General features: G+C 40.4%; 1 protein-coding gene across 5 annotated transcripts in view; it reads right to left on the bottom strand.

The window, feature by feature from the left end:
* The window catches only part of nphp4 (nephronophthisis 4), a 181,523-nt gene that overhangs the window by 13,947 nt on the left and 140,002 nt on the right, over positions 1–27,574 (bottom strand). For all 5 annotated transcript variants that reach the window (XM_085444897.1, XM_085444895.1, XM_085444896.1 and 2 more), the window contains 5 exons: positions 19,033–19,167; positions 16,650–16,849; positions 15,030–15,235; positions 6,625–6,814; positions 5,864–5,947 (listed from right to left, as the gene is read on the bottom strand). In XM_085444897.1, coding sequence (XP_085301023.1) covers positions 5,864–5,947; positions 6,625–6,814; positions 15,030–15,235; positions 16,650–16,849; positions 19,033–19,167 — 815 coding nt within the window. The remainder of the gene's footprint in view (positions 1–5,863; positions 5,948–6,624; positions 6,815–15,029; positions 15,236–16,649; positions 16,850–19,032; positions 19,168–27,574) is intronic.

The following is a 27,574-nucleotide window of genomic DNA, read 5'->3' as shown; positions in this document are numbered from 1 at the left end:
AAGCATGAACAGCCTGTTTAAGAACATTCAAAAACACTTCAATCTGATTTTAATCAGGACTACGCCACTTAAAAACCTTCATTTTAGTTTTTTAGGTCCAATCAGAGGTGGACTTGTATACTTGAGCTGCAGGGCATGAACAGAGAGCAGAGAGCAAAATTCATGGTTCCATCAATTACAACAAGGCGTCCTGAAGCAGCAAAGCAGGTCCAGCCCATCACACTACCACCACCATGTTTGACTGTTGGTATGGCATTTCTTTTGTGCTCTTTTTATGAAATTCTGTGTTAGTTTTTTGCCAGATGTAATGATGTGCAAACCTTCCAAAAGTTCAGCTTTTGTCTGATTACTCTATTAGTTCCCAAAAGTTTTGGAGATCATCAAGATTTTCTTTTCGGTCAGCAGTTTTCACCTTTAACTCTTCCATGGAAGCCATTTTTGCACAGTCTCTTTCTTATTGTTGAATCATGAACTCTATCTTAACTGAGAAAAATGAGGTCTACTGCTCTTTAGATGTTGTTCTTGGTTATTTTGTGACCTCCTGGATGAGCTGTAGATGAGCTCTTGAGGAAAAGGAAGATTTACCACTGCTCTGAGTTACAGTATCTCTATCTGTGGCTAATGGCTCTCACCGTGGATCACCGGAGTCCCATAATGTCTGTCATTGACATCTATCAGATCTATCAGTCTATCTGATAGACTGATAGATCTGATAGATTTGTCGACTTTGTTGCAAAGATTTCCATTTCTGAAAGGTTATAAACCATCCTGATATTTTTAGCCAACCTCTACCACAAAATAAGGTCAGTTGATTGAAAGAACTTGAATAGCACAAGCCAAATATTTTGATCAATAACTGTTAAGTGATTACTGAATTCAGTCACAATAATGTGTTACATTCTGCTGAAGCAACGTGACGCCGCTTTTAGATCCGGTGATGGTATGCAGTACAGTGCAGCCAGATCTCAGTTGAAAAGAGGCATCAGAGAGGCCAAGGCAGCGTACAAGAGAAGGATCGAAGACCACTTCACCACCAACAACTCACGACAGGTATGGCAGGGAGTTCAGCACTTAACCAACTACAAACCTGGCAATACCACGTTGACTGAGGGTAACGCGGAGCTTGCAGAGGAGCTGAACCACTTCTTCGCACGCTTTGAGGTGAAGGGACCAGAGGCAGCAGCAGCAAAAACATCGGACAGCAGCAGCCCAAGCCTCATAGTGCAGGAATATGAGGTGAGGCGCACACTGAGGGCAGTGAACCCCAGGAAGGCCACCGGACCAGATGGGGTAACCGCAAAGGTCCTAAAAGAGTGTGCAGACCAGCTGGCTGGGGTCTTCACTAAGATCTTCAACACTTCACTGTCCCAGTCCTGCATCCCGCCGTGCCTAAAGTCAGCCACAATTGTCCCACTGCCAAAGCGTACTAACATTAGCAGCCTCAACGACTACCGACCAGTTGCTCTAACACCTGTTATAATGAAGTGCTTTGAGAAACTGGTCCGACGTCACATCATGTCCTGCTTGCCACCCACACTCGACCCGCTCCAGTTTGCATACAGAGCTAACAGATCAACTGAAGATGCCATTGCTACAACGCTCCACACCACCATCTCTCACCTGGAAGTGCAGGGCCGTTACGCCAGGCTGCTCTTTGTTGACTTTAGCTCTGCTTTCAATACGATACTCCTGGACAGACTAATAGATAAACTGCTGGAAATTGGACTTCCTTCCACCACCTGCCGCTGGATCAGAGACTTCCTCTCAGACCGTGTACAGAGAGTTAGAGTGGGGCCTCATCTTTCCTCAGCCCTCAGCCTCAACACCGGCTCTCCACAAGGCTGTGTACTGAGTCCCCTACTGTACACTCTGTACACACATGACTGTGTTAGTTCCCACCCAGACAACACAGTCATCAAGTTTGCAGATGATACCACTGTGGTGGGGCTCATCTCAGGGGGAGATGAGACTGCATACAGAGCTGAAGTTCAGAGGCTGTCAGATTGGTGTGCAGACAACAACCTGGACCTCAATACCACCAAAACAAAAGAACTGGTAGTTGACTTCAGAAGGAGGAAGTCCGAGCTGCAGCCTGTCAGCATCAACGGGGAGTGCGTGGAAAGGGTCTCCAGTTTCAAGTTTCTGGGTGTGCACATAGACACAGACCTCCAATGGAGCTCTAACACCTCTGCGGTCTTAAAGAAGGCCCAACAGCGTCTCCACTTTCTGAGAATCCTCAGAAAAATGGACCTGAAGAAGGAGCTGCTGACCGTCTTCTACCGCTGCTCCATTGAAAGTGTGCTGACATATTGCATCGGTGTGTGGTTCTCCAGCTGCACCACAGCACACCGAAAGGCACTCCAGAGGGTCATCAACATGGCCCAAAAAATCATTGGACATCCTCTTCCCTCCCTGAAGGACCTGTACAGCACTCGCTGTCTCAAGAGGGCACGCAGCATCCTACGGGACTGCACACACCCAGGACACCGGGTGTTTAAGCTGCTGCCGTCTGGCAGGAGGTTCAGGCTGCTGAGGTCCCGAACAAATAGACTCAAGGACAGCTTTTACAACAGGGCAATAGCCCTGATCAATGTAAATAGCTGACCTGACTGGATACCTCCCTGGACTTTTTAGGGGGAGGTAACAATGTTTAAAACGATAACAATAATATTTATATTTATAACAAGGTGCAATAATAATTAATGTGCAATAATAACAGTGTGCAATACACATACACTTATTCTTCTTTTTTATACTAAGTTAATATACTGTGTTGTGTTGTTTGTTACGTTGTGATGTGTCATATCGTGTCGTGTTGTGTTATATGTAGTGCCGACGTAGGACAGTTTTTCCAATTTCATTGTACTACTGTACTATGTATGACTGTGCAATGACAATAAAGAGTTATCTTATCTTATCTTATCTTATCTTATCTTATCTAATGCATCACCCCAGGTAACAACTAAAAACTTTTAAAAAATGGTTTCTGTCCCACCTCCTGCATTCCCACCTGCTGTGCTAGAATTAAAAAAAAGATTACAAAATAAATAAATAAATAAAGGAACACTACAGCAACTGATTAAAACAGACTCAAATTTCAGCCACGAGGAATGCCCTACACTCTGAAGTTAACTTCCCACAATCTGGTCATTAAACACACAGCAGCTGTCCAAATCGTTGATGCGTCAGATTTGCAGGCTAATGCTGACCTACAAGAGCGGCCCATATCTGGCTCTGGTGATGTGTGCTGACTGACAGCCGTGCCAAAGCTGGCATCCTGACAGCGCTGCTGTTGGGACTTGTCAGTTTTAGCGGGACACAGATTTGATCCAGACCCGACCTCTTTGACCTCCTGACAGGATTTTTGCTCAGAGCAGCAGTGCTGACACCGGCACACAATACGCACAAACTGCAGGCAGACACACACACGCACGCTTGGCATACTGGCAAATATTTCATCAGCTTGTGCAATGTGAGAGCTTCTGGGTACTGTACTCTACACCAACAACAGGATTATTGTAAGGTCCTGCAGGTTAGCGAGAGGTGATGAATATATTGTTTTTCAGCACATTCAGGCTACATTCCAATAACGTGAGATTTAAGCTCCAGTATTTAACAAGAAGCCTTAAGTTTCGTTTTAATGAATTCCATAAGAAACAGCATTTAATTTTAGTGACAACTGCAGCACAAAGAATATTCTTTCACGTGGTGATGTGGAGGACTTATCTATAGTACAGCCCAACAAGCCTGTTCACAGTGTTTCTCCCTCCTCTAACCGTCTTACATATTATAAACAGCTGAATAAGTTCTTAATACTGTCAAATAACTTCAGAGTAATACTGTATATGCATGGTTCATTTAAAGTAGATTAACCAGACGTGTCAAGCTGTCGTCTAGCCTGGGATAGTTTAACTCTCCACCCTGACATTTGCCAGTTGGAGAAGATAAACAATGTTCAGTAAGATAAAAGTGATTTTCAGCATATAATTTTGCTTGACAAACTTGTCTGGCTAGCGTAACTTTTTTAATAGTCGACACTTCAAAGTGTTCTTTGGGTCTGTGCTGTGACTGTGCAGGAAAGAATAGGAGAGGAGAGGAGGGAGGAGGCGGTGCACTGCCACTCCTCAGAGAGTTGTCTGGGAGTGCGGGTACAGTGGATGTTGTTAGACTTTGGGATCTAGCAGGAGGTTAACCCAACTAAACTGCAATCACAAGTAGAGATGGCACGATACCACTTTTTTATGTCCAATACCAATACCATAAATTTGGATATCGGCCGATACCGATATAAATCCGGTATAGTGTGTTTTTTTAATTAAAACTGTTTTTTTAATATCTTGCTGCATTTTGTATAAGTTCAAATTCCAGTTTAACAAAACAAGCAAACACTAAAGCTATTCTGTTATACCTGTATGCAAAAAATACACTGCACCCAAAATATTTCATAGTTCAGCAATACTGATCAATCTAATAAACTTAAACCTACTCCATCCTCCCTATTCTGGTATTTTAAAGAGTAAGCAACCTAAATTAATATGGTTGCAAACTCCCAGCAAAAAAATAATAATAAATAAGGAACCACCCCCCACCCTCCACCTCATGATGCTTAATCGACGTAATCAACTTTAATTTGATGCAGTGTGAAAAGAAAAATGCACAGAAATAAATTATTTTTCAAGAATACTTAAATAGATTCAACATCTTTCTTCAACAGAACTGCAGACTGCACACATGGTACTTTCCCAAAGGCAAAAGTACTAGCTTACTAGGGTATATTAGACTTAATAGTTACTATATACAGTAATGGACTTCTATACTTTTTACATCAGATTAAAACTTTGGGTGTAAGGTTCAGATAATTCATTATTAAAAACTAGACATTTTAAATGAGAATAAGAAAAGTATGTCTTTGTGCCCCCTTTTCCCTGTTCATGCCCTATCGGCCCCCCTGGCTAAACTTTGCTAGATCCGCCCCTGCACAGTTACCAGCCATCAGCTAAGTAGAAAAAGATCGTGGTGTACAAAGTAATATTAAATAAATTCTAACAACAGATTATCAATCTTAAACGTGCTGCTGTTGGTCAGCCGCTGGTTTCCTCTTTCTGGCGCGAAGTGGGCGATAAACAAACAAGAGAGACGGACTGACAGAAAAGCCGATCAGCTGATCATTGATCAGTTTCATGATTGAAGTAGCAGCAGGAGAGGGAGGGAGAGAGAAGAGGCAGTCGCTCCATATATCGGTTGGCAAGCTTAACGCTGGAATGCTTCACAAACATTTAGAGATTACACACTTGCTTTACTTCTCTCTGGGATAACTTTGGGATGAAATGCCAGTTTGGTAGCGAGGCACCAAATGCTGAACCAGACAACAGATCTCGCATGCCACCGCCGCTCTATCACGTGACGCATACTGCTCGGTTATGAGCCGAGCTACGCCATGTCGCAAGTTATGTGAGCTGCTTTTTTGATATTTAATGGATCGGATTACATTTTTTATTTCTCTCCGATATCCGATCCAGTAATTTAGGTCAGTATCGGACCGATACCGATACTTAATATCGGATCGGTACATCTCTAATCACAAGCTTTATAATATATGTCGCGTTTAAGGCACTTTCATCTTTCTCAGCTCACCTGAATCAAATGATCAGTTTATATAGCCAAATATGGGAAAAAGTGTAGATCTCAGTTCTAAAGCTTGCGTTACGGCAGAGAAACATTTACATTAAAGTGCAAAGTGAAGAGCAGATGCACTCTGCACTTTAAATTCAGCCTGAAGAAAAACAAATCAGGGACTGAGAGGCAAAAGACTTCAGATATATAATATAAAAATGGTTTAAAGCATAAGTAACACATTCTGTACCTTGATAGTTTTGGCAGCAATAATATTGGACAGATTCTTCTTGGCCACCTGGGAACCTCTGGCTGTAGCCTTCAGGCTTGGTCCCTGTGAGGATTTGATAAGAAGCCCACATTTGTTATCAAAAATGAACATCTACCCCAAAAAAAACATAGCAAAAGAGCACAAAGAAAAATTGCATTTGCACATCCAGTAAGAAAACTGTATACAATCACGATAAGCAGAATATAACCAAAGGGTTTAAAAACTACCTTCATCTAGAAGAAGATAAGAGCGCAGCCAATCTAAATGACATTTATTTTGAACTGTACTTCTGGCATCAAATTAACTACAAAGACTGGGTTGGTTTTATGTGTGTAAAACGTGCCCTTGAAATAGGTCGGCTTTGGTTACAGAAACCTTGAGGTGTACTGACATTTATACGACTGTTACATAAACTTTCATCATGCTCCACCTCTTACTCCCATTTTTTTTAAATGACATGAGATCAGTATATGAAAGAAGATTTTTTTATAGGTTCACACAAGTTACTTTGATTATTCATCTGTAGTGATAAAAATGTGGTGACTGCTTCTTACTGTAAGACAAATCTAAACATTTAAAGGACTCAAGAAAAACAACTGATTAAAAAAAATATATCTAATTTTGTCTAACATCCTGCAGCCAGAAATAGTTACCAATCCAAGAATGTGGTTTTTCCTTACAGAGCAAGTTCACACTTTATAAAACATGCTGTGAGAGTGCACCTTTATTCTGCACCATACCTGAAGGGCCATGGTGTGGTCGCAGAGGAAGCTTTGGTATTTCAGGGGCACGTGGAGGCTCTCTTTGGGCCGGAGGTAAACCCTAGGACCTGGAGCACCCTGCTCCGAGTGGAACATGTTTTCCTCCAGCGGGGTAGGAGTTCTGGTTAGCGCTTTGAAGTAACGCCACTCCTCAGTGTTTGTGATGACACTGGATGAAAAGATTAAAGGCCACAATTGAAATGAAAGGAGGCTCTTACATATTTTTAAAGAGATCCATCAGGGGATCAAAGCTGGACTTGTTACGTGGACAAGATCCCTCATTGCAGAATACTACAGCGTTTATTACAAGCTATGACGAGATTGTGCCGAGAGGAATATAGAAGAATAAACCCTATGCTGAAGATTCAACTAAAATCAGGTGCAAAAAATTAATGTAGAGAAGAAGAAGCATTAAGTTGTCATTTGATTGTATATTTAGAGTCAACCGCCATCACTTTTTAAACTATTGTAATTATTGTATTTTTTAATTATTGAAGTAAATGTCTCATCTAGATAAAGCCGTCTTTTTCAAGAGTGGCCAGACCAAGCGATTGGAGAGCATTGTAACAACCACCCACAAATCCCACAGCACACAAGTGAAGCAATATCCAGTTCATAGAGATAGGAAGATCGAGGTCACAACAGTGACAGACCAAGAATACAAATATTTCAATCCTTAAAAAAACTGACTTCAAGCCCCCAATAATACTCCACTCTGACAATTTTATGTCCTTCTGTAGATTATTCTAGGTGACAGGGGAAATATATTTATAGTGGAACTAATGTGCTCATTTCCAGCGCCATAATTTTAGTCTTGGATTGAACAAGAATAGCTTTGCATGATTCATAGTTTCCCCCAGAAAAGCTAAATTTATCTAAAACCAGGCCCTGGGGCAGTCCTTCATTTTAACGACAATTTAGCTTTACCATTAAGATCACACTCCCTTTAAGCCAGATTTGTTCTGATTGGCTGCCCCTTGCAAACAGAAGGTCCAAACAGCACGCGGTTGGTTCAAGAGCTGTGTGCCTGAGATGACCATATTAGGCATATCTGCTCTCAGTGACGTATTACAGAGATAGAAATAATAATAAAAAAAAAATTCCTTAAACAGAGTGCTTAGATAAGTACGAAAACTTTGGGGAACAGAGCGTGCATGCATATATGCTAGCATAATGATCTGAGACTCGTTTCAAGGCAAAAGTAAAAAAGAGAGAGAAGAACCAAAGATCCTTTACATACTGACCGCACCGTTAAGACACCTATTTGCATATAAATCCCACAGAGCACTAAACGTTCACCCCCCTTCACTTTCTGAGCTAAACAGAAAAAATAATACTGACCTCTCACACTTACAACCTGAATCTCGCAATGTAAATTTCACTGCAGTGCAAGTGACCAAAATTTCACGGCCAAGAGTTACACCGCTTGCACACAATTCGTTGCTTTTAATTATCAACAGTAGACAGGGGGAAAGGTGTACAGGGGTCAGTGAAAGTCTCCCTTCTACTCCTCAACAAATGGATTTCCAGGGAGAAAAGTCAGGCGCAGATAACACATTCCAACCAAGGGAGGTCTGCCTCTACGCTTTCCTCTTCCCTTGAATGCAAAAATTTCACACACAAATGCATAAAAAGGAGTGCTGGTTTAAACTTCAAAGGTTTCAAGCCACAGGCATGGAGAGGGAAATGTCTCTCAATAGGAGAGTGAGTTTATGAATTTTTCAGGGCCCCACCTCGCTAACATTAAGGAGAGATGCAACAGGCTATTCTATGAAAATTATTTGGCTATTCCCACCTGTGCACTTGAAATAAAGGATTTTGCCTCCGGCTCATCCCAGCAGTGTTTGTCCACCTGAGCCTCAAACAAAGACCACAGGCTGATAACGCCTTTAAAAAAAATAGAAAAATGGAATGAGGTAATGAGGAAAAACAGGTTGAGAGTAAAAAGGGAGAAGGAATAAAACGAAGACGATAATTAAAAGGACAGCAGGAGAGAAGGGTCGAGAAAGCAGAGAGGAACATGGATAATGACAGCGTGAAAAGTAATGAGATAGAAAGCAGTTGGATGAAGCAGAATTCTTTCTGTCTCTGTTAGCCACCAGTCTTGGCTCACGCTGGGCTCTGTGAGGCCAAGTGTGAAAAGTAGCCATGAAAATGGATGGCAACAGGTAGCAAACCTTTCCTCCATGTCAAGAGGAGCCTCTGGGCTTGAAACCACTGCAAACATCAAAGCCACAGCTAGCCTAGCCTGCCACTAAGTACTCTCCTTTCAAAGTCTGACGCTCAAATTTCAGTGAAAGGTTAAACTTGTTTTTTTCTTGTTTGCTCCTGCAGAACAAAGAGCTGACCCGGGGACCGGTTTACATTTTCAAGAAAGCTCCTTGTCAATTATTTGGCCACAATATAAACAAGGAAGTAGGTGCAGAGTAACTCCAGTGCAATGGCCAAACTGCAATTCATAGAGTGCGGGAAAACACGGTCATTCAGGCCAGTGTTGTTGTTTTTGTACACCTTCCGTCCCTTTAAAGACACTAAAGAGGACTACTGTGAGTAATACTTAACCTCACAGTTAAGGAAAACTGTATTGGCTGTTATATACATTAAACAGTATATGGGTAAAAGATGAGGGCACCAATTCTTTGTAATTTGTCATCAAACTATATTTCATCCATGAAGCTTTCCTGTAGCATTTAAAGTTTGTGATTACTTCCAGCATCTGGTTCACCTTATATTAATGTGTCTTGTTTTTTATGTCCTAATTCCTGTGTATAGAAAGTGTATACAGTGTATACATTTGTGTTAGCCTATGACAGGCTGTTATTTGTACTGAAGACAAATCATACTAACACAATGAATGCAGCAATACTAACTATATAGATTACTTTCTAAGAACCGTCATCCTAAAAGAGCAGCTTGTGGGAAAGGTGTTTTTTTTTGTGTGTGAACAAAGAGTTTAAGATCTGTCAAAGAAAACAAATTTATCAATCAGATTTCCGTTTCCAAATAACATTAAGGACAGAACTTGCAACAAAACTATGTGACAGTCCAGTATTTCCTGCAACATGTTAAAGAACACAAAAGACTGAAATGAACCCAGTTAATATTGATTTTATATAAATTTCCCTCTTGTGTCTGTGGAAACAGCATTCACATGTACATTACAATAATCCATATCACAGCGCTGCTTATCTATGATTAAATACCAGTTTTATAAAATGAAAATGTGTCATTAGCAGTGCCTTGCATAGTGCACTATGCATTTGTTTCATAAAAAGGGGCTGCAGGAAAAGCACATCCAATGCTGGCGCTTGCTCGTTAATTTACACATTTCAGGGCTCTTGGTAGAGGTGACAGACGGTTTGGTGTAAAGTGTCACACCGTCTCATCAAGAAATGAAAAAACTAACAGAGTGCTAAGCCAGCAAGAGGACAGATGCAAGGATTGATGACTCTCAATTAGACCTGCTAGGCCCGGTGGCCGGGCTAATGCCATAATGAGTCATCCAGAGCGCACTGCAGCATTTGTTGATCAATGTGATATATCCTAATCCAAGCTCAGGCATGAGCAGAATCACTAACAAAAGACTCAAAGAGAGGGGATTAACTATGATGCTAACTGAAGGAAACAAACACCAGAATGGGTGATTCAGGAAACATCAGCCATAATGGCTGCTATGGGCAGATTAAAGAGGGTATTTAGCATCTCTCGAACATAATGTGTGCCTCTGTGTCAAGTGATTGTGCTGTGGAAGGAATAAAAATATTCTTTTTTCATGGCCAGACATGAAATTATGCAACATTGTTTGTTACACCCAGAAATATGGTGGTGTTCTGTGGTCTAGACATACACTAAAGTCAAAGCCAGTCCCCTTAATTAGAGATTGACTGAGATAGGATTTTTAAGACCAAATGAAGGTGTCATTCTAAACAGCATCATGGCAATGTAAAAATGCCACTGATGCAACAATTAGTAGTAAAATTCCTGTCCTTTTAACTTTAAACTTTCTTGATATTCCTCAGTCAGCTGTAACCATAACTGCAGGGCAAAGTGGAAGCATTCGAGACTAAAAACAGGACTCCTGTAATAGTAAAGTGCTGATTGTTGTTAAGATCTTATCTTATGTTAATGATTTCACAGCTATATTTAGAAATGATCTCAACATCTACCAAACATTTACCATAGAAACCAGTGGTGTGAATGATGTCACTGTTATCTTACTGTAACAAAGCAGATGATCGTCATGATTCTCTCATCCCCCATCCTCCAAGAATTACAAGTTACAGGTTATCCACTGCAGTATATATAACTATGTCAGTGCATCATAATACTGTAGATCTGTTGAAGTGACTGCACGTACTGTAGGTCAGACTTGTGCTGTGCTGAATGTAACTCAGGAGAACCTGTTGAGATTTGGGTGATTAGGGTGTGTAATTAGACATGAAGTCAACACATTCAAATACTGTCAGAGTTTTGGAAAGGAGAGGTTGAAAGGTGCTTACGTACATGAAAAACTGTGAAATGTTAAAACATAATGTAATGCACTACACTGAAAACTTTAGATTTTTAACTTTTTTGATAAAACAACTGAAATGTGGTCAGAAAAATGGGTTCTTTTTTCTCCGGCAGAACACAGACACTGGCAGAGATCATCATTATGTATAATTAGCAAATGTAGTAATGTGGAGACCTGGTCGATGTTAAGTTATGTAAAACAGAGCACCTGCGTGAGATTCACACAATAGGGTTGAAATTGCAAAAAGCAGAAAGGAGGGGTGGCAACAAGTGCCCAGCAAATTAAACACATAAGCATCTCAATAATGAAATTAATTATCTTTAATACATTTTAGGACAGTGCAGCAAACACTGTTAATATAATTATAATAACTTCCTCAGACTAAAGTGCCTGCAGTACCTCTGAAAGTAAAGAGTCAAGCCAAAAAGTCTTTATAATCATGCAATGCTCATCTTATTATCATTGCAATAATCACATCCCATGTCTTGTGCAAAAGACTGCCCATTATTTAATCTTGCTTATAATGAATAATCCAGCTAACCTTACTGATATATTACTGTGGCCAACAATGCAGCAACTGCTCCAAACTTCACCCCAAACCGGAAGCAACTGGATCAGGCTAACATGATAATGCATGTACAGAGAATGCCCACTGATGTAAAAAACCCAATTTCAAGTCCTAAAAATGTAATAGATGAAAACCCGCACACCAGCACACACCTACACGTACATGCATCATTTCAAATCAGTGAGCAATATGTGACTCAGACCTGCAAAAAATACACAGTCACACAATCAAACCTCTTCATGAATTTATCACATAATCTTCCCATTGTTGACGTATCACCCTTTTAGAAGCATATTTACACATATAACTGTGTATATACCTAATTAACAACAGCTTTTGGATGATGAGATTCTTAATTATTCTTAAAACATTTCGAGTTGCATCACAATTTGGTTGCTTTAAATTTCTTCACAGGAAACAATTTTCAGATTTAGGTTCACGTATTGTTTAGGAGGTTTTTCTCCCCCAACTACATAAGAAATAAATGTCTTAAAATGCTTCATAAGCAACACGAGCTTTTATGAAACATATAAAGAGGGTAAGCATGCAATCATGTTTTGTTCCGTACATTAACAGATGATCTTGATAAAGATAGTCAAATCAGAAACATGGCAGCCAGCAGCTGTCATAGTTTTTCTTTTCTGCCTTTATTTCTTTCATGTAGTCATTCATTCAGTCTGGTTTTCATCTGCTTACAAAACCATCTTCTCCCTCTTCAGACTCGCCACTCTCACCTGCCCTGCTTTCCTGCCTGCATCACCTGATCTTCCCTGGCCTCTGATCACCAGGAGCCACTTCACTAATCAACCCTGCAGGATATATACCCTAAGCTCGCAACTGCTACTCTGCCAGATTGCTTCTGTGCTCTTTGCCGTTGCTTTCCAGAAAACTTTTTTGCACCTCATGCCTTACCTGCTTTTAGGACCTTGTTATTTTTGAAGTAAAGCTTGCTTTTTCCCCCCACTTTTACATCCTGCTCTGGTTTCATTGTAACTAAACTATCTTTGGCAGTATCTACTGCAAAAAAATCATAACACTTATGAAATTTGCTCTCACCTCAAAATGATCAAGTGGTATTTTGGCACATTACAAGCACTGTAAGGTATCCGAAACCATGCAAGATTTGATTAATGTTTGCAAAATCTAAAGTCCTCATTTTGTCTGATGTGTTAGAAGCAAGAAAAATGGACGAGCATAAGAATTTGAGTTTGAAGAGCAAAGGCTGGCCTGTGTGGTCCGATCCAGCAGACGAGCTATATGCTCAAATTGCCAAAAAAGTTAATGTTGGCTGTCAGAAAGATGCCAGAATTTACAGTGAATCACGGTTTATTCCCACCCACCTCACCACTCTAAACTGTGTTCTAAATAACCCTAATCACTCAGGCCACTAACACAGAGACTCTACACTCAGACATGTCCTGTTGCATTGCTTCCAAGCACTTTGTTCTCCAATGTGTGCCTTTCTCTTGTTTTGTATATATTCTTCTTAGCTGTACATATTTCTTTTGTTTGCTACTTATTCCTGCTGTCTTACTATTTATATTTTACTTTTGCACGGAGCATGGGGCACCTATTTCGTTGTTGAAGTACACGACAATAAAGGTCTGTTCCATTCTATTCTATGTTGCGTATTGGGTTGCATAGCTGCAGACCAGTCCGGGTGCCCATGCTGATGCCAGTCCAACAGCACAAGCACCAACAATGGGCACATGACCATCAAAACTGGACCACAGAGCAATGAAAGAAGGTGGTCTGGTCTGACGAATCATGTTTTCTTTTGCATCATGTGGATGGCCAAGTTTGTGCAGTATGGGAATAAGGCAAGCCATCGGACGCAGTGTGATACTTTGGGCAGTGTTCTGCTGGCAAACCTTGGGTCTTGCCGTCCATGTGGATGTTACTTTGACACACACCACCTACCTAAGCATTACCAGAGAGCATGGACACCCTTTCATGGAAACAGTATTCTCTTATGTCCGTGGCATCTTTCAGCAGGATAATGTTCCCTGCCACAAAGTAAAAGAATGGTTTGAGAAGCAAAATGAGATTGAGGTGTTGACTTAGTCTCCAAATTCACAGGATCTCAATCCAGTCGAGTATCTGTGGGACGTGCTGGATAAAACAAGTCTGATCCATGGAGTTCCCACCTCTCAACTAAAAGGATCTATTGCTAACATCTTGGTGCCAGATACCACAGGACACCTTCAGGTGCCAGTGGAGATGCATCGACAGATGAAGGCTGTTTTGGCACAGTAGAAGGACCAATGCAATATTGAGCAGGTGGTCATAATTTTATGCCGGATAGGTATCATTTGTAGACACAGCCTGTGTTTGAGGAAAAAAAGTTTCAATTCAAAAAAAGCAAAAAGCATATTTTTTATCAAACTGTCCCGGTTTTGTGCATGCTTGTTCATGGTGCATTATGCATGGTTTTACTGCAACACTTAAATAACTCAAGTCATCATTAATGCCATGAGTGTCAGCTGTAATTTTCATACCATGGCAAGTAAAAATGTGTGCTGAAAAAAAGACATTAAAAATAATAATTTGAACCACACTGATAGTTGAAAAATATTACCAAGACAAAGACAATCACAAGTCTATGAAAAGAGTGTAGGGATGGCATTTGCAATTAATTACGCCCTAATGATGATAATATGAAGGAATAAGGATTCAGCACACCACTTGTTACCTTTTATACACAACAGACTTGAAGCCATCAATTAAGATTTTTAAAAAGGGTGTAGAAGGCCATCTTCTTTCTTCCTCTTTGTTAATGATGGCTCATATCTCAAATTTTTCTGCCCTCACCACATGGTAATAACGGCAGTATCTGATACTAATGCTGATGACGTAAATGTTTAAGGGATAGGTGGATAGCCTAAATGTGTATACCCTTTTGGATGGGATGTGTTTCACAGTGAGGAGTGTCAAGTGTGAACACAAAGCATCATTTCCTAAAGCAGCATGAAAATAGGTTCCAAAAACATCATCTCCAGAGCTTTACTGTCACCTACGGAAACACATTCAGAAAGTGTGAACACAGTTTCACGGTGGAGCAAGGCTAGTTATAGTTTGATAATCGAAAACACATACAGTATAGAAAACACATGTTCACAGTTGGTGTGCTAGAACAGGGGCAAACCTATAAACTTGTAAAATCCATTTAATTTTAAAGATTGAAACACGAGCTTTTTGGTCTATGAGAGTGGGAAATATAATTATGGCAGCACATAAAGGGTTAAAAATAGGACATTAGTCTGACACCACCTCACAGACAGCTCACAGTTTATAGGATCTCACCTTAGCTCAGGGTCATCGCTGTGAATGGTGACCGTCTGTGGCACATTAAATGGATTCTTAAGGACAAACTCCATGTACTCTGCAGAGCCCAGGCTAGCATAAAGCAGGTGCTGGGTGGTGATGGCCTGGCTCAGCATGTTGGCGATGCTCTCTGCTTTGCTCTTGGCTTCACTGGGATTGGCCAGCTGGGCTTTTTTAGACTGAGCCTGTTACCAAAGAAAAATAGCAAAAGGCTAAAAAACAATTCAGCACTCGGCTGCAAACTACCATAATTATTACCAACGCAGTTGACAGAGAGGGACTTCATTTTTGATCTACCTTGCGTGCTGAAGTTTGCATACACATCATTTTTGTTAAAAAGAAATATCCTAACCAACATAAGGTGTACTCACTCACTTTACCTAAACTTTTGCACAGTTTAAAGTCTCCCAACTCTTTACACTGACTTTTGCATTTTCCCAGATCACAGCAGTCATTTTGAGTCCAATGTTACCATAACTGATGACATTTAAAAAATGATCCCAAGGTTGCAGTAAAACAGAGTTTTTAAACATGACATTTCTGATAAGAAAGAAAAGAACGCTCGACTGAATAGCCTATGATTACATGTCATAGATGTGTACAAGCTTTAAAGAATGCTTTCAGAGCAGGCAAACATTCCTTTGGAGCCAATGACCTTTTCAAAATCAGTTTATATTTTCTTAAGCGAAATGAGATAGATCCAGACTTTTATCAGTGCTATAACACTGAGAACTGATCATTGTAATTGATGTTTATTCTCAAACATTAAACTGGTAAAAAAAAATAAAAAATTCCAAAGCTGATGGAAAAGATGTTTTTTTCATCCCTGACAAATATGCCATTATAAATTTAATGTAAAAACTTTTATAAAGCTCATAATGCCCGTTAGTAAATTGGTCCAAAAAAATAAATTAAAGACCTGAACTTCAGCTTGCCAAAACACAATATTGAAATTTTCCACGGGTTTAGTCCTCTAAAATGATCCCCAGCATCAACCTGGTCAAATGACGGTTGAGCCCAGAAAGAAAGTTAAATCCAAATTGAATTTGAAGAAAGAACTCAAAAAATATGGTTCCAGTGACGCGAACAAGATTGAGTTATATTCCAAATTGTAATAGCTGTTACAAAGCTGTGAAACAAGCAGATCACAAGGTCTTACCACAAGAAGAAAAAGCCTGCACCCATGGGTGAAAAAAATGCAAGTTGTCACAAACAGTTAGTTAAAGTCAAGTTCTTCTAACAAAGACATCATGATGTTAAATGTCTTCATTATGGACCTAGGATGTTAAAGCTGCATTAAAGATGACTTAACAGTTCCAACCATCCCTTAAGACTATGCTCATGACAAGTGTCATATCAGTCTTATGTATGTGTTACAACCTATCCTGACAGCGTGCCCTTTAACCTCCTGTGCTTTTGTGACTGTGAGGAGAACTCTGAGACATGTTTCGGAGCAAGAAAGCAGGCTGTTGTTGTGCCTCTGTTGTCTTTCTCAGATATCAGTGAAGAAGACTCAGAGGGACAGATTATTGCAGCTCAGCTTTAGATAGGAGCTATTTTTGGCTCACTGTGGACTTAAAGTGCAATGTTTGACCTCACCGCAACCTTTGCCGTTTTAGCATCTTCGCTGGTCTCCCGCTCGCGCACTGCAGCCATGCACTTCAGCTTTCGGTCACTGTCATCAGGTTTGTTTAGGCTGTTCTCCTTGGGCACGACACCGTCAGCTCTGATCCCGCGTCGGAACAATGGCACCCGATCCTCATTTATCGGCAGTCTGTCTGCTTGTGCAGTGTTCCTCGCTGTGAAGTAGAAACAAGCTGCAATCATGAATATATTTACTGAACAGAGTGGAGTCTAATCTCTTAGCCATTTTGACCATATGTTCTAAAACCCCTCCAAATGTCCACAAGAGAGAAGCGCTGACAAATTAAAGTATTGTTGGAACACAAGAAAGAACAGCTTGTTTACAGAAAACAGTCCAGTCAAACAACTGGCACCGCTACAACTGGGCCAAAGCCCTGCTGCTGGGAAAACAAACTCACTCTCTCCTCCTAAATTATCTTTCACCTCCACGGTCATGTGTACTCTTCAAGGACTAAAACACCTAATTAAAATATCAAATTCATCTACCAGTCACCAAATAATCCATCCTCATTTGGACTGGATCATGCAAATTACCCGACTGTTTACACGAGAATTTGCCTAATCCTGCACTTTGAATAACACTCAGACATTAACAAACTTTAAGTGAGAGCTGCTTAAACCATATTTTTGTTATCTAGAACAGCTTTACTCTTCCAACATTCTGTTTGGAGCCAAGTGATGGAGCTCGCATCGCAGCAATGGGAAGATAAACCCAGACTGACTGAAATTGGCCACAAATCTTAAACAGAAATGGGCTGTTTTCAGTGCGGAGAAAAAAAGCAAGTAGTACATCAGGAAGTGAGGGTGAGAAATGGGGAGACCGAGGGGGGAAAAAGAGAGAATGACAGAAAGAAGACATGAGGTTTATGTAAAGTAGTTTATTTAAGCTCTTCAAGAATATTACCTATGGTAATTGGAATGCATCAGACATTAGACTTGGATTAATTCCTTAAGCATTCATCAGATGGTTTTCAGGATCCTCTGAAAACTATTCTTCTGCTTTATTTTGTACTCCTTGTAATGCTTCGGGTTTTGCATTGCATTTGTTGTTAGATATACATCACCTCACTGGTCATAGTGCCTCTGAAATTACTTGTATTTGCTGTGTCACTTTGATAAATAACAGCCTGATGGGATATCTGACACCCTTTCTGTTTTCTACTCCCACTATCACTGTTCTTCTCTGAACCAGTGTCGTTATCAAAGAGGCACTGGCCTGACAGTCACCTAACCTGATAGTGTCCAGCTATACTGGTTCCTTCACAGCCACGGGCAGGCAGAAGTGGGACAGGGATGGTGAGATACACACACACACACACACACACACACACACACACACACACACACACACACACACACAGCACAGTGCAGCTGCTCTGTTCACAGGTGCTTACTGTTAACTGGCTGACTGGACTCCAGTGAAAGCAATTATTGCGCTGAAAGTGTTTAAATGGCACAAGAAGGTGGAGAAGAGGAAAGAGTTCAATTTAGGAGAGACAAGAGGAGTCGGAGAGGTTGCGGTAGTTAGAGAGGTGCGATAAAGGTAAGACTGTGAGCAAGCAGTGAACAGACTGTGTTTGCACAGTAACAAGAGCTGTGAATACATGATTGCAACAGTTTGTGGAATACAGGCGAACCTGTTCATGAATTAATTATGAAACATATTTTATATACACAAAATGTTTGCTGCTACCTCCAAACGCATTAGAGTGTCTTTGTGTATCAGTATGTGGTGTGCACGAAGCAAATTTTTTAAGAAGTGTGATGAAATTCTTTATACTATTCTAAGCAACTGGCTGATTTGCAGCTTGCTTTTAATCTGTTTTTTATCCGTGTGTGTGTGCGCGCGTGTGTGTGTGCCAGTCATTCACATTTGAGGACAAATTTAGGAATCACATACCAGTTGACTCGTGATGGTTTCTGTAATTGAGGAAAAAATTGGTTTCCCCAGTGTGTTTCTGCCTTTACTTGGAGTGTGCATACACACACACACACACACACACACACACACACACACACACACACACACACACACACACACACATAAAACACAAACAGGACTGTGGCTGGCCACCAGAGACGCTTCTGTAAGCTCAATTAGTTTGAAAATTGAGTGGTTCTGTGGTGCAGCCAAGAGAGAATGTGAAATAGATCTGGTTGAGCTGATCAAGGCACAAACATGGTCACTGCCAAAATAAAAGACACTAATTACTCTGTGGCATAAAATACTCAGTAACCTACATGTGCTTAGACATGCACAGAACTCTAAACAGAGAAAAACAGGAAGAAAAAAACAAACAAAAGCAAAATGCGGTGTGTTGTGGAATAAAATGCTTGCCATTGAGCTGGAGGATGTTCCTGCTGGACAGACTTCCTCCACTGAAACCGCTGGTGACTTCACAAGGCGTGATGATATGCAAGAGAGACTGCATCACGTCTGCTGGCCTCTTTCTGCCAGAGTCTGCAGGGCACCCTTTAGGACAAACAGCAGCTTTTAGTTCTATATACTGACATACGAAACACCTTTGAAAGAACTTTGATTCAGTAACTCTAACTAGCAACCCAGTTATTAACTAAAAAAGGAGGGCTGTACAGTCATTGTGAGACCAGCTCCATCTGTGCTGACCTTCACCTTCACTATTATCTCTTACATTTTTAACACTTGCTTTATCTACTGTCATGGCATTCAAATGGCATTGTGTACATACACTGTTTTTCAATTTATTATGCAACAGTGAAACAACTATACGTAACAACTGTTTCAATGAAAGTTTTACGTTTAAAAAAAACATATTTCAACTGATATCTCAGTTCTTATGTAACATAGGAACCCAGAAATACCTTTTTGAACACCTGAAACATAGAGTATATAGTGCAATGTCTTGCAAGAGGCATGAAAGTATAACATCAATATTTTGCAAAAGCTGACAAGAAATTATCAACCTTTAAAAATCTCCAGATGAATTTGGCAACACTGGTGAGATTAAGGCTTATTGAATAAAGCTCAAATAAATCAGAATTATAGGAATTAAAGCAGTACAGAACAAGTCACTATTTAGCAGCAAACGGTTGTATGAGACTGCTGTAGTGTCTCTGGATTGCTGAGAACCTCTCAAGGCAGGATCCTCCACAGTCTGGCAGCTGTGCAGAAAGCTGCAGTTATGTCATCCTTAGCCAAAGCTCATAAAGGGAGATTTTTGCTCAAAAGTCATCTGGCTCTGAAATACAGAAAGATTGCATGATACTTTCCAAGAGATGGAGCTCTGAATATTTTGAGATACGCTACTCTGTCCAGTCAAATGATGTAGATGTTTTTGGAGTGGCCGAGTCGATCCCAGATCCCAGTCACAGACAATGATGTTAAAATGCCCAAGTTTATAAAGAAAAAACTGTTTGTGTTAATTTTGTTTGTGTTAACTCTTAATTACCTCTTCAAAACTACTGTAAGGGTGGTGTTTAATTAAGGTATTAAAGCTAAAGTTGTGCCTTATTGGTGGTATGGTCTGTTTGAATGACAGGTGGATGCTGACACAGGCCATTAGCTGCCTGCTAGCTGTCACCTCCACTAATTTGACACATTGAACTGAACCCCCTGATAACATATGTGGTGTTACTTAGCACTAATCAGCAGGTATCTGTGTCTGTGCAACACACCCATACTGTCCATCTTTTACAAACTCTCTATGATTCAACCTGGTGATTTACTACTGTGTATAAAACGAAATGTCATTAGTGCTGCTGCAGCATCAGGGTATACTCATTAACTCCCTCTATGAAGTATTTTGTCAGACAGCGTGTTACATTTCATGTCTGTCACTTTTCATTTAGCATTTATTTGAGCTAGTTGTGGCATTCTTTTTTTTTTTAATAATTGCATCATTATTTCTATATTGTGCTTAATTTTTTAGTATTACATAAAATGTCACAGCAGCAGTAGGAAACGTTTCCACCATTATGTTTATTGCTGCAAGCAAGCATAGTTCATCTCTGTCCTGCTGAAAAGCAAGCTTTGGCTGGTTGGGGTATGCATACAACAGGCTGTGTATAGAAGAGATTAGCATTGTGTTTACACTCACATTCTTCTCCTTTGCGCAACAAATTCAACGTAAAATGCATCTCCACTCTTTAAAAGTTGTTGTGTTTGTCCCATATCGCCAAGAGCTGGGATATAGTAAATAAAATAACGGTCCTCCTTGTGAATAACCTTCGTTCATGGCACAAAAAACTGTGCCAATAAAGAAACTTACTCGAGATATCTCACAATACTACAAAACCTACAATAGCAGTGACTTGCAGATAAGGCTACTGCAATTTTTCTCCAACATTTAAGATGTACTGCACACTTTATTTATGAAGTCAATATTTTATCAGTCAAGTTTTTTTTAATGCTACAATAACAATTTTGGAGATTTTTTTTTCTTTGTTTTCAGTTAATCACATGTTATGTGCTTAGAACTGTATCAGGAGCACAACAAAGGCATGCAAGCACAGTCATCTCTTATTGTTTCTCTGGAGGCTAAAAAGAAAGGTCTGAGGACATATCCTCTATGTTTACGATAAAACAACGACAAACAGATTTAAGTTCTCTTTAAAGTCACGTGCAAAACAACGCATTTTTCACTGTTGGTGCTGCCAAAGTGAAAACATTCCAGTGACAGTTGAGGGAAGATCAATACATGCAGACAAGCCTACAGTGGTAATTAGTGGCCTGAAATTGCCAGAAAGGTCTGGACACAAAAAGCTGGCAACACGATGCTGATGGATGGGTTTGTTGGCCTCTGTCTGGTTTGGCTGAGTGCTGGGTGTCAGTGATGAAGTAAGACACGTGAACACAGAGCAGTTAAATATCACCTGGAACTATCTGCCAGTATTTCTGGAATGGGGACTGGCCACAGATTTACACAACCTTATTCTAAAGAATTCTTAGATAAAGAAAAAAAAGATCTCTCACTGTATTAGTCTTGTCATCACATCCGCTCTATGTTCAGGATAGTTTGAATAGCTCAGTTGACAGTTTGGAAAAAACAGTCCCGGGAGTATTCAACCTGCTGTAATTGTGTCCTCTTTTTGTTTCCAGGATGGCAAAAACATAACTTTTCCCTCTTTTTAACAGGCAAGTGGATAAATAAGTGCTTCATGGTGCACTTGTAGCAGGACACTGAATGATGGTCAATATTACAGTTTCTCCAAACATTAATTCATCTAGTGCAGAGCCCCTGCAGTATAGCAGCCACGGGAAAGGCTTGTTTACACCTTTGAATGGTGCTTCACATACAAAATGCCCGCTAAGGGAAGTGACGGGTAATTGCACAGAGTCCCAACCAAAACCTACGACCCACCTTCCTAAGAGCATTTTTAAATACCACAGGTCAAATAGTCTTTTACAGGTACAGGCCTCCACTTGGAAACAGTTAGCTACAATTTACAACACTTGACTGAAGAAGCAAGTCAAATTAAAAGTTTGCAACTGCTTAAATTACAGTGCACTTTGACACGTGCGCTCCCATCACTCCCCTCAGTTTCCAGGCTTTGAGCTGCTTAATTGTATCATAAGAAGTATAGTGTAGTATTTTCTGAGAGGCTGCGGGATACATAATCCAGGATGCTTTCATATGAAATATGGTGAGTGCAGCAATTAAGTGGCTTTACTGCCCAGAACTGACACCTCTGTTAGCTTATAAGAGTTTTACAAGGGTGTGCCAGAAGTACCCTCCAACTCTTTTAGAGGCCAACTTCTTCATCAGCAATCTGATAATAGGCGGCAGCTAAATGAGTAATGGGGAGCTGGTATTGCCATGCAAACAGACACAGACAGCGTAGCTCTGCAGATTAATGGGTGAGGTGTCTGCCGTCCCAATGCGTTCTTCTCATCATCCATCACCTTTCCCTGGCCACACGACTTAGCCAAATGTATTTGTTTTCAGCAGTGTTTCCCAAATATTACAGTAAAGACGTCATCATCATCACCATCACATCATCATCTACGATCAGTTACGCAGCTGTGTAGAGCTCCTTCCCAAAACCTTCATTATGGACCCTTTGTTTATGTCAAGAATGGCTTTGCTGATCGACAGAATTACACAATAAACCATCAAGAAAGTGATAAGATGAACACCGAGTGCTACATGTCTATAATAAAACAAATGGACTGATGATGAACCCAATTATGATCCTCTGATTTAATCATTCAGTTATTTTAATTAATTGGCTATCGCTACAACCATCATTAAGCCCAACAGATAATACCTACTTAAGTGCGTCTTCTGGTTGACGTGGGTGTCGTATTATCTTTTTTTCCTACCTGCTGAATCACAGTGGCAGATTGTTAAGACAGAGCTCGCGGTCCTCAGTACTTAATTACAACGTGATACTCCAGGTTTGTGCTGCAGACAGAAAGTCAGCACAGCGTCTGCTGCTTCACGTTGTCTGTATGGAGGAGAGTAATTGTGAACAAAGTGCCAGGGGGCTGAACTCTATCAAATTTATTGACTGCCTCTCGCTGTTGCATGACAATAACCCTTCTCTGGAGTAACCCACCTGCCCGCCCTCATTGCTCTGCTGGCAGTTCTAGAGGTTAAGGCCACAACAAACCACTGATTTACTGGGCCCCAGAACAAATGGGAGCAAGCACCAAGGGGGCTTCAAAGTAGCCTGCAATATTCGATTTCTTCTGCCTCCCCGTTCCAGGCCACTGACCTTTCAGAATAAGCAGATATTCTCTAACCTCAAGGCTAAAAGCAAGGCATATGAAGTCAGCCGACTACAAGAGCCTTTAATGAGCAGATATACTGTTTGTGCGCCCCCGAGGGAAGTCACCTATAGCTAAACTAATTGTTAGGTAAATTTCCCGGATATTTTGTTTCACTTGTGCCAGCTTCGGGCAGAAATCTATCGACTTGTTCCTGCTGTAGCAAACGGTCTCTCCAGGGCTTATCAGGCGGGTGCAGATGAGGAGCACTGTGGTCTGGAGAAGGTTCTAATCTGTCTTCTCTACTGTGCTGAAGCAGATACATGCTGTCGGTTTGTGTATGATGTGTTGGGAGAGATGTGTGTATATGAGGACTACTCATATACACACAACAGAACGTACGAGTTGGAGAGAAAGGATCTAGCCACGACACAGTCAGCAAAACTAGTTTTCATCAAAAGGCTTTCCTTTCTGTCACATATGGGCTGTTTTAGTGTTGGCAAATATTACTGTCATTTCAGAGTGGATTAAAAAAGCACCTCCTATTTCGACTTTTTCTTTGGCAATGTAAGCAGTTTTACCTTTTTATGAGTCAAATAAGGTAGAATTGGAGAAGCTGTTAAATAAACACACACATTTGGGATCGGGCACCGAAACAAATCTGTGTGAAATCTGAACTAATGACAACTTTTAAATAGCAAAACAACAGATCAGCTTTAAGTAAAAACCTCTAAATCACCTTTTAAGTGAAAGGGGTCACCGGGTGATGAAGCTGGTGCTGGTTGTTTGACTCTCACTCTGTACTCTCATTAACCCTGGTTCCAGCAGTGCAGGCAACAGTTTCCAGGTATTGAGGTCTCACAGGCCCTTTGCAGGCTGCTTGCCTAATACCAAACAACATCGAAAACACCAACTGGAGTCTGAGCATAGGAAGAGCCCCTGCAACAGAATTTGGTGAAGACCAACACTAATGTAGGGAGAGATTAAAGGAGAGACAATCAGGGGGTCAGATACTCTGTTTGTCTGAATAAAACTGTCGAGAATAAATAGTTAAACTATTAATTTCATGGTAATCGTCTTATTTTGACGGTGAAAGAGATAATCTAACCTGATGTAACCCTGTGCTGGCACTAAGTAAACCTCTAATGCGTTTAACTAAAATCAGTTAAAAATAATAATAATAATAATAATACTGTCCTATCATCAAATCTTGCATTTACTTGAACAGTAAATGCAGCATCCTGGCACTTACTATGAATAAAACAACTGTAAAAAACAATGTACACGATATATATGATACACATACAATGACACATGCATATGAATATCATGTGTTATTTTTATATATATCATATTGTTTCAATAGCACCAGGGTTTACTAAAATTGCAGAGATAATATTGTTATCCTTAGGTCCTACTGCAGTGACAAAATCATCTGGGGAAATCTGCAGCGCATGTAAGGAAAGGATTTTCGGGGCAGCCGTGAATGTTCACAGTCCCACAGAAGGAGCCACTGTTTGAGTTCAGTATACACCCCTGTTGTGGTTTCTTAAGGCGTCCTCAGGCTTTAAAGCTTAAAATCTATGAAAAACAATGTCTTGTTCACTTCTTACATTGTTTATTTATTACTTCATTCAGATTTTATCTGTACCCATCTGACTTCAATCTATTCGCTTTTCCTTCCCTTCTTGTTTTAGAGAGACAATAAATACATTACAAAGCCATCAGTCAGTGCACAGTATCCATCTATGGAAAAGCTGCTTTACATGCTGCTCTATGCTTTACATCATAATGACACAATGGACTAGAAAGCTTATTCAATTTTTGTCTCTTCTCTGTCTTTGGGTTGAAGTTGGTCACTGATCGTAATGCTTTGATTAGCACCTCCCTTTAATGCATCTTTCCCTCTGTTTCCATCTCAGCCCCCCTCCCCTCCCCACCCCACAGAGTTTATTGTGGGTTTACCAGAAAAAATCAATAAAGCATCAGAGTTTTCCTCCTGACACACCAGTCAATCCATTTCATGGGACGTGTAGGCGGTCGTCATGGTTTAAAGACTCCTCATCTGCTCCCATAGTGCTCTATGTGGGAGCACTGTCATTCTTCCTAATATACTGCAGCAAAAAGCAAACCCTTGATCTCACAACTCGCTATTATTCAACTAAGCCACATACTTTTGTCCTTTACGACGCTATTAATAAAAGCTACTTTATAGAATGATTGAATAGGCCTGACAGCATATATCATTACCATTTAATTAATTACTTGTCAATCCCACCTTGTGATAATTAAAAAAGGATATCATTTGGTGTTTCACTCTTTTTCATTTGGAAATGACAGTATGCCACTCATTTTTTTCAATAAAGCCTAATTCTGATGAATTCCCAAAGGAGAGAAGTAAAGACATGATTAATAGCATGCATGACTGAGACACATAAAATTACAAAAGGGGCCGAGCAGTAGGTAGTCAGGTCTGTGTTGCTTGTGAATTATAAAAGGCTTGGGGGATGATAATATAATGACACATGTATATCATATATTATTTATAATATAAATCCACAGTGACATCAGGGTTCACTGAGAATGCAGAAATAATTTAACACAACACTAATTTTATCAGTATTACCAGAGTCGTATGATTCCCACCCTTGTGTTCATTTGACAAAGTGTCTAAAGTCTATCTTTAGACAATTTGCAGCCTGCTGCAAAAACATACATTTTATTCCAATTACTTTAGTTCAACATATGAGAAAGACAGACATAAAATAGTATTTTTGCACCAACAAGGTGATTCCTTAAGAGGTATTAGTTGGAAAGTTGCGTATGTCTCAGCATTTTCAGTTGATCCATTTACTGTTGGCTGAAACCTCATTTGAAACAGTGACAGTGGAAGGGTGGCTGTCAAGAAGCCATTCTTAAGCAAGGGCAAAAGACAGAAAAGGCTGAGGCATGCCAAATTATGCCAGAGCTGGACTCCAAATCAGTGGTAACAGATCTTACGAAGTGATGAATTTAAATTGGAAAATTCTGGTTCATATTCTGTGCAATATGTACAAAGGTGGTCATGAGAGAAGTGCAACAGTGAGAGTCTTGTTTTCAAAATTATGAACACGTAAACAGGGTCATGTGGAAAGCATTTGATTGGCTACAGCTTCATGTTTTAGCATGCCAATAATCCCAAAACACATTCCTAGTGCAGTAAAAGCATACCTGGATAGAAAAACACACATTGGAAAGCTATCAGCCATGGATTGGTCTCCCCAGAGCCCGGACCGTATTGGATAGGTTAAGGCCTTTTCTGTCCTTTTCTGTAAATTTAGTTGGATTAAGACGACCACTTCCTGTATATGTATCAAAATAAATTCCAAGCAGCAACAGGGGCCGCATTATGCCAAGCAATAGGTGTCTGGCTTTTAATTTGAAACATTTGTGAAGGAAATGCTGAGTGTCACTGATTATACCTTAAGAGCAGTACCATTTTATAAATGGAAACTTCACTATGAAGTAAATCAACTGGAATTATTGAATGAACACAACTGAATGAGCATTTCTGCAAGAGAAGCGTCACAGTGCAGAGTATTAGACGACTATTGGTGTGAACTAGACACTTCCTCTTATTGTTTTTGATAAATGCAGTTTTCATCAGGACCAAATAAAAGATGATAAAACAGAGGCTACAAAATATGGCATAGAAAGTGACCAACGTTTAAGAATTTACCAGATCAGACTACCTCAGGCTGCTGAACATCATTCTATAATAACGCTTCACTGAAAAATTTCTGCTGCCACGCACGCCTCCATCATTGACATTTTCAAGCAACTTTCCTTCACCTCTCAAGCTGAAATCCAGGCGCTGTATCTGCACAGTATCACCACAAGTACACAGCCTGTCTCTCAGCTTGGCCGGTGGTCCTTTGTTGAGCCTGTGCAGTGGGGATTTAAAGCCAGGGGAGAAGGAAAATGCTCAATCCATATAGGAGCCTTGTAATCCTTCCACTGAACTTAAAAATCAGAGAAATTGTGGTTCCAGGGTTCTCATATTATATCAGTGATATACTCTACCTGTCCTCCTCTCATTTTTGCCATCCTGGCTCATCACACAACCTGCCCACGCTCCGTTACACCTGTCTGTCTATATGTCTGTGAGTACAAGACCTACCTGCCTACCTTTCAGGCATGTATGAATGGCTTG

This window comes from Copadichromis virginalis, linkage group LG20, assembly GCF_057382275.1.
Source record: "Copadichromis virginalis isolate Kocher_CV1m ecotype Utaka linkage group LG20, C_Virginalis_male_GT1.1, whole genome shotgun sequence".
Classification (NCBI taxonomy): Eukaryota; Metazoa; Chordata; class Actinopteri; order Cichliformes; family Cichlidae; genus Copadichromis; species Copadichromis virginalis.
Note: the sequence above shows the minus strand (reverse complement) of the source record. Positions and strands in the feature narration are given on the sequence as shown.